Genomic DNA, 18,302 nt, shown 5'->3' on the forward strand with positions numbered 1-18,302 from the left:
TATCAGGAAAATTGCACGTAATCTTGCTGTGCGAGAATTCCAGGTTGCGTTTCTCCATCTTCGTCGCCAAAAAACTCCTCGTCAATGGCATCTGAATCAACGTCATCGCTATCTACCTCGTCTTCTTCATCGCTCGAAATATCACTCGATTGATCACCGGGAGAAGATTCACCAGTAGCTGCATTCCTACGAATAACACTAGCCTTGATGCGGTGGGGAAGTTTGCATCCTTTCGTAGTGCAAGTACCTGTGTTGCTGAAATCCGGGCATTCGTGAACGTGTCGCTCTGTGCAAGCGGTTCCCTTATCGCAGTATCCGTAGATTCCGAAAGACCGGCAAACCATTGCTGTCGGTGAAACACGCACGTGGGTGTAACGACAATCCGAGTTTGAACAATTGCCCTTGGCAAAATGCAAGCAATTCGGTGTTCTTTCAGGGGTAAGATCGTGAGACAGGTCGCATGAATCTCCATTAGGACATTCACCTTTGAGAAGAAAAGCTTTACATACTCCAACCTTTGAAGGGTCGTGAATATATCGGCATTTGGGGCCTTTGTTACAGGTTCCTAAAAAAATATGTGGTTAGCTGAAACCCAAATCGCTCCTCCTCCAAAACCTAAAATACAGGAACAATTTGAAATGTGGGAAGAAAGGAGGTACCCGTGTTGGTGAATGATTTGCATGGCTCGTTGATCTTGACGACTCCGTGCTTCCTGCGACCGAGTTAGCGATTTCACACAAGAAATGCGATAGTGGAATCGCATTTTGTCAAGTCATACCTAGTGGCTTTGATTATCCCTTCACGATACATATTTCCATTTTTGCTTCTATAGAATTTGACACCTCCGATTAAAGTAGTCTTGGGGGTAGTATTTGCGGAAGTAAGATCACCTGAAGTAAGTGAGCATGGAACACAAAATGATACCACCTTGTGGCTTGCTGCAAACGATGAGTTCTCACCAGGGGCTTTCACAAGTTTGCTACCGTTCTTTGTGACAATGAATCGGATTCCGTTGACCGTGATTTCGTAATTGGTTGTTCCAGTGGGTTGGACCATGGAAGAGCCAGAACTCGCACTAAGGCGTTGCAAATGTCTGCTCAGCTTTAACTTCTCCCGTTCATCTCTTTGTTTAAGTTTCTGTTTTCTGGTTTCCTCAATGGCTTTGACGCGAATCTGGCTATCTTTCTCAAAATATGACTTGTTAATCAACTGAAGATGACGATCGGTTTTTGTGATGTAGCCAGCAGAGGATGATCGCTCGTTCTCATCTGCAGATGCAGTTACGTTTGATGAATCCGACTGTGATGGTGGGACGGAGGTACCACCGTTTAACACAAGCGTTCGATGCCGCACGATGCCAGCACCGCCTCTTCCGCCTCGGTATCCTCTCGCAGGATATGCGCCCCTATGACTACCTCGACCACCTCTCCAGCTACTGTTTGCATAGGGATGGTATGCATAAGCTCCATGACCCCCTCGAGTATTCGATTGTGAATGGTAACCATTTGTAGGCGCAGGGACATGTGTTTGATTATATGGATCGGTTGACTGGTTGTTCTTGTGTTGATTGATTTGACCTAAATACTGTATAAGCTTATGCCCAAGTCGGAAAAAAGAAACAAAGAATGTTTGTCTTGATGACTTTGATAATGGGGTACTGTACCAGCTAGACGACTGATTTGTTCTAAGATGGCTTGGTCTTCTGAAGCCATGGTTGAATGTTCCTACCAGTTAGTATATGAATGGAGCTCTGGTATATTATCAAGGCCCTGAAATAATATTATATCACAAGATTTAAATTGTCAGTAAAATGGGCGTTTGTTTGTTCGTGGAAGGAATTCTTGTAATCAGTAAGGAGATAAAAGAGTACATAGGTAGTACCGTATAAGATTTGTCATCAAACCACAAACGCCATTACTAGCGTCAATCGGCAGTCTGGCTCAATATCCGACAAGGCTGCGACTTTTCAATATCATTATTGATTGAAAGACAACTAACAAAGAACTGTTGATCTAATATTTGTTCTTCCTAACAACCACAAACTACTTACCTACCAGAAAACCTCAAGTTCCAGAGAAGAACGACATCCCATTTTGGTTTTAATAATCACTACATACGTACAAAATGGCAGACGCAGTCATTAAGCCCGATCCAGAGGCAGCGGTCGCATCACCCCGGTTCATGGAGGATGATGATATATATGAGGATGCTGGAGATATGGCGATCAATGAAGACCCTAGTTTTCAAAAGTTATGGTTAGGTCGTGTTCCCAAGTATGTTTGGAATGCATGGAATGAAATGAGTGAAGATTTGGATGAGGAGATACAGATTGGTACCATTCGCAATTGTCGAGAGAGAATGCCTGACGGCACTATCAAGGTACGGGCACTACAGTTTTGCATTCGAAAGTCAGCTAACTTGTGCTATAGGACTCTTATTCCATGTTACTAAATTCCAATCTTGCACAGCATCAGACTGTTCCCAAGGAATATAACCTTGATATTACCAACTCGAATGTCAAGAATACTTTCATTTTCTCGGAGCAAGATCTCCCCGGATTCAAATCGAAATCAAGACAAAAATTTGCTTTGGAGACTGCAAATATGCCAGCAAGACTAACCCGTGGAAAGATTGAGAAGCCGGCAAACAAACAACCATGGGATCCCAATAAGAAATTTCAACCTCAATTTCGAAAGGCAATTCCAAGTATGTTAATACAACAGTCATGAAATCGGACTTTGCTGACAGAACTCGAATAGAGAGAACAAACCTTTCCGGTAGAGTTGTACATGAATTGAGCTGTATTGCCGTACAAAACGAAGAATCAGATCGTCTTCTAGCCATCAGGACTTTGGAAGCTATGAAACCCAAAGTCGGCACGAAATTTCTCAATGAGGATCTTGATGTGGGCCAAGGTTTTATTCAACCTGGTACCATCAAGGCTTCGGATGCTTATAGGAGCTTCATTGTAAGATATATGACTTATACCTAAATTTCTCTGCAACATTTGTACTAACCTAATCAGAAAACCAAGAGTTCCACTGCTAGTGGTAAGCCACAACTTACCAAGGCCGCTCGTATGCCAGAAAATGAGCTTCTGGATAAGATCTTCGAATGTTTCCGTGAGTATAATTATTGGTCCATGAAAGCACTTCGTGCCAGACTCCAGCAACCTGAAGCATATCTTCGTGAGACACTCGAGAAAATTGCTTTCTTGGCAAAGACTGGTCGTTTCGCAACACAATGGTCATTGAAGCCTGAGAACAGACCTGACAACTATGAGGTTGCTGCTGGCGATGCTATTGCACCTGGCGAAGATACAGACCTTGGCGACGATGACGAAGATGATGATGAGGATGTCAAGTTTGAAGACGTCTAATTGTGTGACTGATCTTGCAGTATGTATTCTACGGCGTTTTAAGGGGCAAGGTCGCATAATTACGGTCTCATGCACATGATCAGGTTGACATACGGGAAAGCATAATGGCATGGCGTTACAATTGTCCTTCGTGGATTTAGGTTGGTTAATGGCGGAACTCATTTGTGAGCAGAGATCTTAAATTGAGTTGTAAATTATCATAATATCAAAGCAAAATTTACGATTGATTCATGTTCCGAGTACATGCCGATTGGAAATGATCTCGGCGGGTATCACTCTGGATAATCCGATGTGGCACTCAATGACGAACGAACATTGAGTTTCTTAAAAACTCATTATAAAGTTGTTAACAATTTCTACGTAACTATCCACACTTGAACATTCACATAGACGTCTATTTTTTCACCATTCAATTGTAAAAGTATGCTGGTAGAGGCTTGACCGTTTCTTTGATCTGCCAGATTGCGAGCCATTGGCTTTCGCATTCCGTCATTTTGTCTGGCACCCATCTCCACTCTCACATCAATAAGAATTTCAAAAAATGGCAAAACTAACAGGAAGGATTGCCTTCAGAGCAATTACTCCTAGTCCGCTCTGTAGATTCAGTAGAGGGGTTGGAATGTCGGCCAGCTTTGCTACACCCCTGCGACGATACCAATCTTCATTACCAATGGCGTCCTTTCCTCTCAAACGTTCCCTCCCCAGGCCGTCGCGTAACTACCAAATACCTATACGACTCTTCTCAACAACTCGACGCATCGACTCGTCTCCCAAATTTACATACGGTATCTCAGCATCATACTGCGCCAAAGAGAACCGATACGACCCTACCAAAAACCTCACACCCTTCAATTCCTGTAATCCTATCCCCGTACCTCTCAAGCCCGTCAATCGCAGGCCTGCCTCTGGCCAAGATGCATTTTTCGTGGCACCCATATCTAATACCTCAGATATTGCTCTTGGAGTCGCAGATGGAGTAGGGGGATGGATTGATTCAGGTGTCGACCCTAGCGATTTCTCCCACGGTCTATGCGAGTACATGGCGCATACGGCATCGGAGTCTAATAAAATAGATGAGGTTCCCATTTCTGCAAGAAGGCTGTTACAGAAGGGTTACGATTTAATTTGTGCTTCGGGCAAGGTGCGTGCGGGGGGAAGTACGGCTGTTGTGGGAATTTTCAACTCTGGGGGAAATATGGAAGTTGCAAATTTGGGAGACAGTGGATACATACAATTGAGGTCGGGAGCTGTGCATTCGGCGTCTGAATTTCAGACGCATGCTTTTAATACACCGTATCAATTAAGCTTGGTGCCAGAGGCGGTGATAAGACAGGCGGCAAAATTTGGGGGACAACAATTGATGGATTTGCCAAGGGATGCGGAAGTCATGAGTAAGGAGTTGAAGCATGGAGATGTGGTTGTGTTTGCTAGTGATGGGGTTTGGGATAACCTAAGTGGAGGGGATGTACTGAGGATTGTGAGCAACAGAATGCAGCATAATGGAGTTTGGGTCAATGGGGCCGGGGGCAAGGGGACTGGGGTGGGAGAAAAGCTTAGAGAGACATTAGAAGAGAGCGATGACGGATCGGCAAGTTTGAGTTTGCAGAGTTCTTTGGCTGTAGATATTACCGGAGAAGCTAAGGCGGCAAGTCTTAGTTTGAGGAGGGATGGTCCATTTGCAAGGGAGGTCCAGAGGAGATATCCAGATGAGAAATGGAGCGGTGGGAAGTCAGATGATATTTGTGTTGTTGTAGTGGTGGTCGCAGAGGAGGGGAAATGAGCGCAAGATCAAGATGACAAGAGATGGAAACAGGATTTTCAGAAACAACTTTTGTATGATACGGTGGCGGTACAATACGAGGACAATTAGAAGGTTGGGGAGCGGCTGGCATTGTGTATATACCTCTTGCATGGAAACAGGCGGGTGGCCGACATCCTTAAACGGTCATTTAGATTGTAGAATGCTACGCAGCGTATAATGATTTATAGAGTGATGGTTTACATACAGATGCCTTACTATCGCTTTCAACCTGAACCTTTTCACAATTTTGGGAGATAGATAAGACAATATATGTTAATTTTGTGATATTTGTGATGTTTTTTCTTTTCTTCAGTGCATTCCCTTCATTGTGCATAAGGTTTATATATTCCCGGCGGACAATCAGTTTGCCATTCCATCACCACCGTCAGCCACGTAGTCCACAAACCCAGCATTTTCACCATCCCTTCTCAATAGATATCCGAATCTTTCACTATTGTTACCTACCCATCCTGGGATATCACTATTCTTCATCAATATCTCATACTCCTCGCCCTCCCTATCCCACAGATCCAACCCCTTCCTGACTCTATCTACTATTCTGGCTTCATTCCTAAATACCTCCCGGTTCAGAGTTGTATGCGAAAAGCTTGCCATTTTATTCAACGTCTCCGCAATGGTTGAAAAGCAACTCGAACAATGCCAAGACGCGTTCGCCAGATTTCTCTTTTGAAAATAGTTGAAGAGTCTGAAACCGCCTTCTCCATTTCTCAGATCGGCTGGGAGAATGGTTTTAGTGGGACCGGCGTAGATTGTTGCTTGAGGATGAGGCCACTCAGGACCTTTATGCAGAAACTGATACCCGTAGTAGTAGAAGCGACTGCTAAGTGTGAGCCGCTTGTCAAAATCACAAGCTCGTAGGAGGTCAAGAGTCTCGGGACGTGGGATCTCATCAATGTCCGAAACGAGGAGGACATCTCCAATATTTGCGGCTTTGGTGCCGTCGAGCCTTGGTATCACTTGTGTGAACATGGCATTGCGCTGATGATCTTCATAATCCCATGTTCGTCGAGAAGTCAGGGGCCGATTCTCAAGAAGATGATAAATTATCTTCGAAGAAAATTGAGAAAAACGTGACTGGTTGTCGAGAAATAGAAGAGGTTTGGAATGCCCGGTGAAAGTCATATTAGACTCAACTATAACAAAGTAATCGACATGGTCTGCAAGGGTGTGGAGACGAATTTCGAGCCAGTCGAGCTCAGAGCTCAGCATGAATAGATCATAGACCTTCCGAGGTCTTTCAGGTTGATATTGACGCCAACCTTGCGCCTCACATATATTGTGGCGTGAGTTGGTTGTCTGAGAAGAGAACCCAAGCTGTGATATGTCTGAACTGCTGTAAAAGAATGAATTCAAGACTAACAAAATCGCAACACAAGGCAACAAAGGCAACAATTTTCGAAGCAAAACTCCAGGAGTTCTTCTCATGAGAGCTACCATGATCCCCTAGATACCGAATGATGCTGATCATTCATCCTCTCAAGTCTAGAGAGTTACAACTGATGTGACAAAGCAATACCTGTCTAATAAATGGTTGAATGAAGCTGGTAGACGTAAGATCTTACAATAGTCACCAACAAAGTGATATGGCGACGCGCCGGAAACGTTTGCGCAGCAAATTTAAGGAATCGAAAACAATAGAGAAAGAAGTCAACGCCTCCAGTTATTGAGGTCTTTGACTGCGCTTACCTGGTATTTATTACTTACTTATAATAGAAATTAGAAAGAACAAATTGATTCACTGCCTCCTTTCAACAAATGATCGCGAGACAGGGGAAATAGAAAACTCTAAATACATCCATACTCGGTTGAAATGCTACCTTGGCTCGAGCTTGGATCGGTTTAGTGCGAAATTATTACTAACCTCATAATAACTTACTGTTAATACTGTTATCAGTGAATCACCAACTACAAATCAAACTAACTTATGGGTTTTCTGAGAATAACCCGAAAATTTAGGGTTCAATCATTTTAAACCATGCACCAACTCGTATTTTATATTAAAAATAAAATCAATAAATGGCTTATGAATGCTTTTCTAGGATACTCAATTCCGGCCTGTTTTTTTTTACTGGAGAGGGAGGTTACATTTGGTAATCCATTTTGTGTTTTCTGGTCTGTCTTTTGAAGATACTTCTATTTAAGACTTCAGTTCACGACGACGATGAAGTATGAGAATGAGTAGGTACTGGATCATTAGAGTGAAGATTTCAAGCACTTCCTGAGCAGGACATTCGATAGCCTAAGTGGGAATCGATCTGAGTGATTAGAAGGATTGAATCTGTCTGGAAACAATGAGTCTATACAAGTTGTTCAATTGATCTTGTCTGCTCACAGCCCTTCAAACACGTAAAGGTTACTTCCGGTATGCTTGTCCGGGGTATAGGGATACTCTGTTTCTAGGTAGGTTATCGTGTGAAGCTGGAGTGAGTACTTCAGCATGATCTAAGATCGTATGCGCGGCGGCTCCATGATGTTTGATTCTATACCTGAGTACAATCTCTCCCTGGGCTCACTGGGTAGTAATCAGTCTACCACTCGGCCCAGCCCATTCGCTGGTATTGTTGTTTCCTTTTTGAGGCTCCTAGTCACTACTCCATGATGAACGTTTCATCGCCTTTCCTTTTTGCCAACAATCAAAAAGTAACTATTTAATCACAGTTTTTTTGTTTTCGAATTGTTAATAGTACTCCAAAACTAATTGAGTGATCACTCTTTCCTTCCTTCTTTCCACTTTTCCCTCGATGGTTACTCTATTTCTTTGTTGCAGCTCAGTATTTGACATCTAGAATCTTACAAGATGTTCTTGTAGTCACCTGGATGATTCGAAATATGTATTCCAACAAAAACTGTCCAGTAGCCTGTACCATTCCATGGCCGACTTTTGTATCTATCTTTCGAGGTGCTTTACAGATTCTCGGTGAGTGCTGTAGATATGCAGGATTCACATGTGAAGGTTTCTTGCTATTGGGGGTATCTTGTCCCAGAAGCTTGGTTGGCACCATATGTTTTACATTCTCAGCGTCCCCGCCTTCTTCTATCTTGTTCTAGTTTATTTATCCCTTCCCAAGTCTCCAGATAATCTTTAAATATCAAAGACTCCTTCTACCAAACCAAAATTACTTTCTATTGACTTTCAACCCTCATTGCCTTCTCGGTTCCCCAATCAAATACATATCCGAACACTGGGCAACCGAAATCCGATTTCAGTCACCATGGCCAACAGCATTCAATTTACGGCCTTTGCCTGTATGCAAGGATCTATATCGAAATATTTCATAGAAGTATATGGATTTAGTCAGGTCCAAGCAAGCTTGGTATATATACTCTTCATATTAGGTTCTTCAAGTGCACCTTTACTTTTTGGGTTGTCCATCTCCCATACAAACTTCCATTATTTATCCCCAGTTGCCCTATCAATCAACTTGAGACTTTACTGGCCTTGTGAATCAAGGCACATAATTACGACATAGCATCTCGCATCTATAATTTCCCTTCTAATATTCCAGCGCTAGAGTTAACCAAGTATTTGATAGAGAAAGCAAGACTCAAGACCACGTGCACAATGATTGGGGTATCTGATGGGGATTCTTGAATATGTATTGAGTTTAGAGGGGCATTGGGTATGAGTTTCTCATCTTCTCCGCTAATAAATGAGGCGATACTTGAATTGCTGAGAATAGTGAAGGCATTGCGATGATTTATAAGCCAAGAAACACCCCGAGAGAATAGTTGCTAGGCATTCGTTGGTTACAGCACGCCTCGGCCCCATTAACATGTTATCGGAGCAACGATGACATTAATCTTTATATTGTGTTCAACTCCATTACTCACTTACGCAAATGTTTGCACATGAAATGATCATGATTAGCATCTCTGCAGACCTGCTTAGTTCTCAAAATTGACCTCAACCCACAAGAATCTTTCAAAGCGCTAGCCGCTGTCTTCATGATAAGGTATTTCTTTGCGGCCGCAGGTCTAGCTGTAGTGGGAATTCCGATTAAGAGTAAATATTTATACCCCAAACTCATCTCTTGCCTATAGCCCACTAAGCTCGTAGATCTTGGACTAGGCTGGATATTCTCTATCTTTGCAGGAGCCTGTGTGGCGTGTATGGCGTTAGTATGGATGAGAGATGCGGTGGACATTGAGGTGGAGAGTAGAGAATAAGAAGATATTAAGAAAACAGAATACAGAAATAGAGTTAGAAGAGAATCTGGAATCAGAAAGGGTAGAGCATGGGACTGAGAGTGTGGAAGTTGGTATTGCTAGGCGAGACACTATAATGATAGACGATGTCAAGAGCTTTCTGTTTCCATACATTTAGACGATATTAGATTACTTATCTTCTCGGGGTTTTTTGAACTTGATAGCAATGAGAATTTGTTTGCTGGACTTTAACTATGCATTTGTCGTGATACTTTGCAGAACGGGGGAAGGAAGCCTACGTAACTTGAGCACTACGACCCGTACATCAAATTGGTATCCAAGTATGTGTTTTGGGGTTGGTTCATCTAATAGGTAAGATGGAAACATTGCAATAAGCAATTGCATACAATATCAAACGAGCCTGTGATGGACGAACAATATAGAATGTAAAAAGTATTGATGATTGCTGATTGCCGAGTTAAAAATGTAAAGATTACATTGCTTCCAAAATGGGTGTTTCGGATGAGGCACAGGAGGCAAGGTATTATTGAAGTTTGCTGCTTGTTGGAGAACGACGCTGTGCACCGTACCATGCCGAGGGTATGCAATGTCAATGATCGGGAGTTAGAGGCTTGGGATTTCGGAGACAAACCGAAATCTGCCGAACTATAGTTTGTACGTCGTACAGATGTAGCTATTGATTCTGTTCGTGATATAAATGGGTACTTGACAAAGTGGGTAAATGCATCATTTGAATCTCTCAGCCGAAAAGGATGAGTTGATTTAAATTCACGGAGAAGAGGATGAGCCACCATAAACTCGTAGAATTCCATTCCTTACTTACGATGAGGAATTTACGATGGACAAACACCGCAAATTACGAAGGATTAATTGATTCTACTGAACCCCGGATATCTCTAACGTGGGTGCTTACGACAAGCTTCGAAAGAGGCGAAGACGTGCTATGAATAGCGTAAATCCTATACTACACCATAAGGTTACACTGACCTTATGATAAGTAGCGGCGATGTCACGATATTGATGATGCTGATGTTTCTGGGAGATTATGATGACTTTAATGATTCCGGGAAAATTGAAGGGTGCATGGCAAGTTGCAAAGGAATGGATGTCTAGAGGATTGATCTATAGGGCACAACAGTATTGGGCCGCAGTATAACCATGCCTCAATTTGATGGTAAGAGAGTATCTTGACCTGCCTTGTATGGTAATCAACGTCTAAAGTGTTAAGAAAATAAGTAGAAATAGTACTTCCCATACATATCATTTGATGAGCTGTGATACACATGGGGAGGCGGAACGGGAAGGATGTGAATGTACGATTTGTCGAGCTCAGATGGTGAGGATGTTTGATGTTTTATGTATGTGAAGTACTACGCGTTATTGGCAAAAAGGAGGAGGTAGTTAGGTTGGCTCGTTGGCTCGTTGGGTAGTTGATAGTATAAACTTGTGGACGTTCTGTAAAGCAATTGTCTACTCGGTTGATAGGATAGGGTGACATGGCATGGATAGATAGATAGAGGGTGCGCACGGTGTTTTGTTTGTGTGGTGGTTGACAAGATCTTCTGGGTCTCATCGATGGATATCAGGTTTCATGCATCTATAGTGGGGGCTCATCTACATGCAAGAAATACATGAGCAAACACAAATGCGACTCGTGTTGTAGATAGCAATCTGTTGGCATTGGGGGATAGGCTTACGTGGAAAAGACCAGATGAAGATATCAAGGGCAAATCCGAATTGTTTGATCTTTGATGTTTCCATCAGATCTTGGTGTTTCAGAAGAACGTGACGTTTTCCTTGGATGTTTGGATATCTGGACCCTTGAGAGTCTGATTGGAGCTTGAAGAACGAGATGAAGGAAAGGATCCTGGAAGTATAAGCTCTTCGGTAGTTTTTCCGTCGTTCATTCCCTCATTCCCTACATGAGAGCAAGCCGATATGTTCTTTTGCCTGGGAAACAATCGAGGGATGGAACAGAATCATAGATCCTGAGTAGACAGACGAATTTATATCGAGTCATATGTGTAGATCAAATTATCACAAATCACTCACATGTTCGACGACCCTCCTTTTTCTAATAGTAAAGTCCCATATTGGCGAAAAGATGTACATGGGAACAATACTCTCTTGCGGCATCTTTCTACTGGTGATCATTCCACCCTTAGCCTTGCATATATTTGATTTTCCTTAAGCAATCCGAGCACGATTAAAAGTTTCGCTTAATCCCGACCAGAAAATATCTTGGCAGCTTACAAAGTTTAATTGGTCTACTCCTTCAGGAACCATCACAACCTCAAACACTCTTGTCAAGCATCCGATTTTTGACATGAATAAAGAGCCCTTACTGGCTGCGCCATCCGTCTCCCCATTCCCCTGTCGCAACAATGTTTCTCAAATCTTGAGCTAAATCCCACACTTCAGACCAAATCATCCCAGTGGATCCTGGTTTACCTGGGGAGAGGGAATCTTGCTCGCTATGAGAGTGGTCCATCTAGTGTGTTCCATGCTAATCTTCATCATCCACTGAATCCTCCATCGGTTTCTCACTCGCACATACATGCCTTTTTCACTCACATCACTACATTTTACCCCTCTCTGCTCCTATAAATGTCCAGGATGGCCTGGTACATTGACCACCTAGTTCTCGAAGCTTACCCCCCTGCTACGAAGTCTACAGGGCACTGACTATCTACGGAAACGCCATGAAAGAGCTGGACTGTTTGGGACAAAGAGCTTTAGAGACATCGAAGAAGAATCCTTCATATACGTGCTTTTCTTATAATATCTCTTACCCTCTTTCTTCAGTCGAAGAGCTTTTACGTCGCTTTGTCAATTTCAAGTTTTCAATATCACCGTCACTCCTTACGCGGTGTATTTTGGTTCTATTTCTGTCGTCTTTGTTCTTATATTCTTTATCTCACCTTTGTCAATTGTGTGGCTCATTTGATAATTTCCATCTGTTCACCAAAGACTTTGTTGATTAGCGACCCTGCTTTGTACAGTCATTGTCGAGTCACAATAAACGACAGCAGCTATTGTCTTTGTGCTTCACAATCACACAAAGCAAGAACAATTGCAATATATACCCAAGGGGTTTCGTTGTAATTCGTGATATCCGTTTGACTCAGAAGTATTCTCAGAAACCACATTCAGATATTCTACAAACTACTTCAACACTTTCATTAACAATTCCACAAATTTAACCTTTCAAGATTTTTGGAACAACCACACGAAGTACATTCAATCTTTACAACTACAATTATGCCTTCAACTCGAGTCTTCAGTCGTATCGGCGCTGCGTTGATTCTCGCTGCCGGCAGCGTGAATGCCGCATATACTCTTGCTGATTCATATGACCACACAAATTTTTTCTCAGAGTTCAGCTTCTTTTCTGGCGCTGACCCAACCAACGGCTTGGTCGCATATCAGAGCGCTTCTGCTGCCAACAAAACTGCGCTTGCTGGGTATACCAACAACGCTGGTGTTAATTCTGTTTATCTCGGAGTGGATCACACTACCTCACTTTCAGAAACTGCCGGAAGAGCTTCAACTCGTGTTAGCTCTAAAAAAGCATACACACATGGCCTGTTCATCGCTGATGTCGCTCATATGCCAGAGGGATGCGGAACTTGGCCTGCTCTATGGAGCTTCGGCCCCTCGTGGCCCGCGAATGGAGAAATCGACGTGATTGAAGGAGTCAATGCCGGGACCACAAATCAAATGACTCTTCATACCTCGAAAGGGTGTGTCATGAGCAATAGCGGATCTGATGCCGGAACAACTCTTGTTGGTTCAGACTGCAACGCGGGTGGTGGAAACACAGGTTGTGGTCAGACAGTCAAAAACACAGCAACCTATGGTCCAGGCTTTAACGCAGCAGGAGGTGGGGTGTACGCTTGGGAATGGACATCATCCTACATTGCCATCTACTTTTTCTCCCGTACAGCTATTCCGGCAAACATTCAATCTGGCAAGCCAGATCCCGCCGCTTGGGGAACGCCGATTGCCAAATTCTCTGGCAGTGGTTGCAACATCGACAGTCACTTCAACTCCCACAACATTATCCTCGACACCACGTTCTGCGGAGATTGGGCTGGGCAAGTTTGGTCAAGCGGTGGTTGCGCAGCTAGCACTAAAGCTGCCACCTGCAATGCTTATGTTTCTTCTAATCCAACTGCATTTAATAATGCTTACTGGATCATCAACTCGATCAAGGTCTTCTCAAGCTAAGCTGCCAAGGAAGACATCACTCCTATGACATTCGAGTCATAGATGAGCTGTTATCTCGAGGATGCTCTTTTCTAATTCAATATTTTACTTCTTTTCACTTTTCAACCTTTTCACTTTGATACTTGTACCTTCTACACTTCACACTATGTTTTCATGAATATACCATGTACTCTAGCTCGCATTGATAGATTCTCTGGCGTTTGACAAGGAAATACCACAATTTCATTTGCACATTTGGCAGTTTTCGCAATCACATGTATGAGGCGTAAGGGCGTTTTGGCTCAAAAGTACCCGTGGGATTGATAAATGGTTTACCTAAGATACCTATTGAAATCGGAGGATTCCTGTTTTATGTACATGCATGGTAGAATATAGACACAACACAATGCTATTTTTCCAGTAATGATTAACTCATAATATTCCGTGATATGTGATGATGAAAATCTAAATTTAGATTGATGTTATTACTCGCCAAACCAAGAAGAACACGAATTAGATGAGCAGGTATGTAAATAATCTAACATGTATGATTTTCTTCCTATATCTTCATGGAGATGCCAAGCTTTTCCACAGAGCAGAAATCTACAGGGTAGAATTAGACCTTGATCCAAGCTCTAGGCCTTCAAGCATCAAAAATTTAGCGAAGATCGTCACTAATAAACATCACTGAATCCTTGACCGTAAAGCTTCACTCCAGTATTTATTTTCTCTGTACGAAGTAAACAACAATCCTTGCCTTACCTCACGCCAACCACATTCATTCGAATCATAAATCCTTTACCATTTACAGCTTGTAGAATTTCTCGGGAAACTATCATAATGCATCCTTCTAGACAAGCTTACGTGGAGGAGGCCAAAGAAGTAAGTTATACCCCTCCAACTATAATCGTGCATACAAACAAACATCAGGCAGATGAACAAACACACCTTCACAAACAGCAGCTAACCTCCATTCCTCTTCACGCAGGATACAGGTATAGATCTTGCAGATGTCCCTCTCGACCGCGACTATGATATGCCATCCGCAACCGCTGGCATTGCTCCCGAACGTGCCAGCGCAATTCTTTCTCAATTCGATCGCAAACGTCGCGCAGCCGCGATAGCGGTCCCCACCGATGATGGACGCGTGCGCGCACGACTGAGAGAAATGGGTGAGCCTATCACATTATTTGGAGAAGGACCAGGTGATAGGAGAGATCGATTACGACAGTTGTTGACGATTGAGAGTGAAATGAAGGCGGAAGAAGATGGAGCGGATGAAGATGGTGATGTGGAGATGGGGGAGGGGGGCAAGGACGAGGAAGCTGAAGAGGAATTCTATACTAGGGGGACGAAGGAATTACTCGATGCGAGGATAGAGATTGCGAAGTTTTCGTTGCCGAGGGCGAAGAAGAGGATGGAGATTCAGAAGATCGAGAAGGACATTCCATTGAGGACTCATATTAAGTTCAGACAAGGGGTGAAGGAGAGACTCAAGGATTTCGAGCTTCAGGGAAGTCAAATGGCGGCCGAGAGACCAGTCAGTATTGTGAGAATTTCGCCAAATGGAGAATTGGTCGCGGCTGGCAATTGGGGAGGTGGAATCAAGCTACTTGGAATACCAGATCTGGAAATTAAAAAGTCACTAAGGGGCCATACAGATAGAGTGGGTGGAATTTCTTGGGCACCGGGTGCCACGATAGAAGGATCGAATGTTTCGCCTGGAAGCATCAACTTGGCGTCAGGAGGAGCGGAAGGAAAAGTTCATCTATGGAATCTGGAGCAAGATACACCTGTTTCAACGCTTGCGGGGCACAATCAGAGAGTTTGCCGAGTGGAATTCCACCCATCGGGGAAATATGTCGCATCCGCATCCGAGGATACGACATGGAGACTATGGGACGTCGAAACCACTACGGAACTTTTACTTCAAGAAGGACATTCAAGAGGTGTTTTCTGTCTCAGTTTCAACGGCGATGGATCACTTCTAGCAAGTGCAGGAATGGACAGTATTGGACGTATCTGGGATCTCAGAACAGGCCGTACAGTTATGATCTTAGATGGACATATCAAACCCATCTACGCGCTCGACTGGTCTACCGATGGTCATCGTGTTCTGTCTGGATCTGGCGACGGTTGGGTCAAATGCTGGGATGTGAGAAAAGTCGCAAGTACCGGTGCCGTGGGTGCACATCGTAGTGTAGTTTCTGATTTGAGATGGTTCAAAGGGATGGATGCAGAATCGTTGCCTGAGAAAGATGAAAAGGGAGTTGGGAAACCAAGGAAAGCGGGAACATTCTTTGTTTCCAGTGGTTTTGATAAGGACGTCAAAATCTTTTCGGCGGATGACTGGGCGCTGGTACAGAGTTTGAGCGGACATACAGGGAATGTGCATAGTTGCGATGTAGGTGCAGATGGTAAATGGATCGTCAGTGGAGGATATGATAGAACGGTCAAGTTATGGGGAAGAAATAACGGAGAGGGTGTTTAAACGTCTATTTCATCAAGTACCAAGGCGTTGGGAGACAAAAGTACAAGATTCTTTTTGCACATTTAACTTGTTAGACTGGCTAAGGATTAGCTTCTTGCATACAAGAACGGCGCATCGGTGGGTCGCTTAAAGCTGTAAGAGAAATAGCATAAGGCGTTTTGATTTGGATACCCGGAACATGCATGTATGTATATGGAGAGAAAATAAACATTAGAAGAGCCTCATGGAAGCTGTGAATCTGGAAAATGTTTGATACGTTCAAATATGCTTGGACTTAGTATTCGAGATGACAAATAGTGTTTGGTTATTCGTGGAAGGCTTTCTTGAATGTAATCAGTATCCATCATCCCAGTCACTGCATCTTTAGACACTTCCAAACATTTCCTAGATTCTACTCTATAGATATCTCTACTATATACCTAGTAGCTACCTACCTACATCTTCACCAATACAAAGAAAAGTAAATAGCATAAAGACATATATCACCTGACGTCTTCACAAAGGGTATTTCTCACATGCTGAATCAGTTCATAGAAGTCGGAAGTTCGATGTCCATCATCGCTGCAAGTATTACTATTCCGCTACGCATACAATATATCGCTAAATTCCTTCGCTATAATCAATCCCGTCTGATATCATCTAGACGAATTGTATATGATCACTTGCTGAACTCATTCCAAGTCACTTTGAATAGAGACAATAGTGACAACTTTTTGCAGTGAAAACGTACCTTACATCCTTCTCATCCAGAATTTGAATCCCCTGTCATATAAAAAACATCTAGTTATACGACTATTTGGGCCCATACAGTATTCACAGGCCAAAGGTCGTACAGCAAAATAGCCAATAAAAACATATCGATATTTATAGTATATGCAAATGATAAAGCGCAGCAAAACCCCGGATAACCCATATTATATGCAAATCATTATCATTGCAAGATTGCCAACCCTAAGACTCCAGATCAAAATGGGTATCGATCGCATCGCTCATTCCATCGAATCATTCCCATCGAATCGGAGAATCCTACTTCAAGTTTCCTCCTCGATAAATCGAATCCGGAGCTTACCCGCGCCGCAAGCTTGCTTAAATTTCCACAATGCGCCCTATTTCCCTCCCGACAGTGCCAAATCCCAGTAAATATTTTCCTCATGCAAACACAAAATTTCAGCTCCCCTCCATCCTCAAGCACCCTAAGCAAAGCACCTCTCCCTCAGTTCCTCTCTCCACACAGCATCTGCTACAAACCATCCCCCTATGCTTCATCCCCTTCTCTCCCCAGCCCTCCTTCCCTCCAACTTCTTCTCCCATCTCCGTATCCCCCCACCCGCCAAGACACTCCCTGATACACACCCAACAAGCTCTTTTCCCGCACCCCTCACAATTCGCAAACGCATCCAATTCCTTCTTCACAGTTGGTTTGCGTCGACATATATGACAAGCTCGTAAATCCATTCCAGATCCACTCTTCTCCTTCTCCTTCGTTTGTTCCATTCTAGACTCGGGTTCTGAGGGTAGATATTCGACTCGAACTCGTTTGTTTAGACTCATTTTTGACCGGGGAATTAGGTGTCTGCGTTCAGATTCATGGTGCATGGCGTGTGGGTGGAGGTTGTGTGGATGCGGATGTGGATGGATGTGTGAATGTCTAGGACTATTTCAATGATTAGCTAACTGCTCACAACTCCTCCTTCTCTATTGCATTTAATCTTCTAGAGATCCAAAGAACAAACCAAAAACCAATCTACAAATAAGCAGCACATACCTATTAATCTTCATCTGCACCTCCTCATCCCTCACATCTGCAAAATTCGCAACATCCCTCCGTCTCTTCAACAGATTCACAGCTCCATTTGTACTCATATGAAAATCCATAGATGGGATATCCCAATCTTCTTGTGCTATCGAAGGCATATTGTTTTCCTGCTCGAAGCACAAATTATATCTCGCTCCAGTCTTTATACAATTCCTCGAAGATTCTCGAATCGCAAATGACAATCGCAGGTCGTTATCAAGAAATAAATTCAGGCGGCAAGATCGCTTGCAATGCAGATGGTAAAGGATAAAGAAAGGCAGAGTGAGATATAAAGAAAAATGAACTTAAAGATGGTGAGAGGGTGTTATAAGCTGAAGATATTGTAGGTAGATCGAGATCAAGGAACGAACGTAGTTTGTGTAATGAAGGGTTGAGATGAGATCCAGTTGTTTACAATCACAAGAGAGCTTCATCGGAA

The 18,302-nt window shown here is 43.2% G+C and overlaps 7 protein-coding genes across 7 annotated transcripts; 4 read left to right on the top strand and 3 right to left on the bottom strand.

The window, feature by feature from the left end:
* Positions 1–2: 2 nt before the first annotated feature.
* On the bottom strand, positions 3–1,712 carry EAE98_000302 (uncharacterized protein; the record flags this gene model as incomplete). Its single annotated transcript, XM_038947920.1, has 5 exons — positions 3–565; positions 660–712; positions 779–890; positions 960–1,577; positions 1,664–1,712. The coding sequence occupies 5 exons, from the start codon at positions 1,710–1,712 to the stop codon at positions 3–5; spliced, it is 1,395 nt and encodes a 464-aa protein (XP_038815597.1).
* Positions 1,713–1,996: 284 nt separating this feature from the next.
* EAE98_000303 (uncharacterized protein) lies at positions 1,997–3,670 on the top strand. Its single transcript, XM_038947921.1, has 4 exons — positions 1,997–2,379; positions 2,430–2,706; positions 2,760–2,968; positions 3,026–3,670. The coding sequence occupies exons 1-4, from the start codon at positions 2,125–2,127 to the stop codon at positions 3,377–3,379; spliced, it is 1,095 nt and encodes a 364-aa protein (XP_038815598.1). The 5' UTR covers positions 1,997–2,124; the 3' UTR covers positions 3,380–3,670.
* A 250-nt stretch (positions 3,671–3,920) lies between these two features.
* EAE98_000304 (uncharacterized protein) lies at positions 3,921–5,159 on the top strand (the record flags this gene model as incomplete). The annotated part of the gene is made up of 1 exon (XM_038947922.1): positions 3,921–5,159. The coding sequence occupies one exon, from the start codon at positions 3,921–3,923 to the stop codon at positions 5,157–5,159; it is 1,239 nt and encodes a 412-aa protein (XP_038815599.1).
* Positions 5,160–5,540: 381 nt separating this feature from the next.
* EAE98_000305 (uncharacterized protein) lies at positions 5,541–6,638 on the bottom strand (the record flags this gene model as incomplete). Its single annotated transcript, XM_038947923.1, has 1 exon — positions 5,541–6,638. The coding sequence occupies one exon, from the start codon at positions 6,636–6,638 to the stop codon at positions 5,541–5,543; it is 1,098 nt and encodes a 365-aa protein (XP_038815600.1).
* A 5,991-nt stretch (positions 6,639–12,629) lies between these two features.
* Positions 12,630–13,598, top strand: EAE98_000306 (uncharacterized protein; the record flags this gene model as incomplete). Its single annotated transcript, XM_038947924.1, has 1 exon — positions 12,630–13,598. The coding sequence occupies one exon, from the start codon at positions 12,630–12,632 to the stop codon at positions 13,596–13,598; it is 969 nt and encodes a 322-aa protein (XP_038815601.1).
* Positions 13,599–14,417: 819 nt separating this feature from the next.
* Positions 14,418–16,068, top strand: EAE98_000307 (uncharacterized protein; the record flags this gene model as incomplete). The annotated part of the gene is made up of 2 exons (XM_038947925.1): positions 14,418–14,459; positions 14,566–16,068. The coding sequence occupies 2 exons, from the start codon at positions 14,418–14,420 to the stop codon at positions 16,066–16,068; spliced, it is 1,545 nt and encodes a 514-aa protein (XP_038815602.1).
* Positions 16,069–17,235: 1,167 nt separating this feature from the next.
* Positions 17,236–18,244, bottom strand: EAE98_000308 (uncharacterized protein; the record flags this gene model as incomplete). Its single annotated transcript, XM_038947926.1, has 2 exons — positions 17,834–18,244; positions 17,236–17,722 (listed from the first exon to the last, which is right to left on the bottom strand). The coding sequence occupies exons 1-2, from the start codon at positions 17,980–17,982 to the stop codon at positions 17,236–17,238; spliced, it is 636 nt and encodes a 211-aa protein (XP_038815603.1). The 5' UTR covers positions 17,983–18,244.
* Between the last annotated feature and the right edge of the window lie 58 nt (positions 18,245–18,302).

Source organism: Botrytis deweyae, assembly GCF_014898535.1.
Source record: "Botrytis deweyae strain B1 chromosome Unknown BDEW_001, whole genome shotgun sequence".
NCBI lineage: Eukaryota > Fungi > Ascomycota > Leotiomycetes > Helotiales > Sclerotiniaceae > Botrytis > Botrytis deweyae.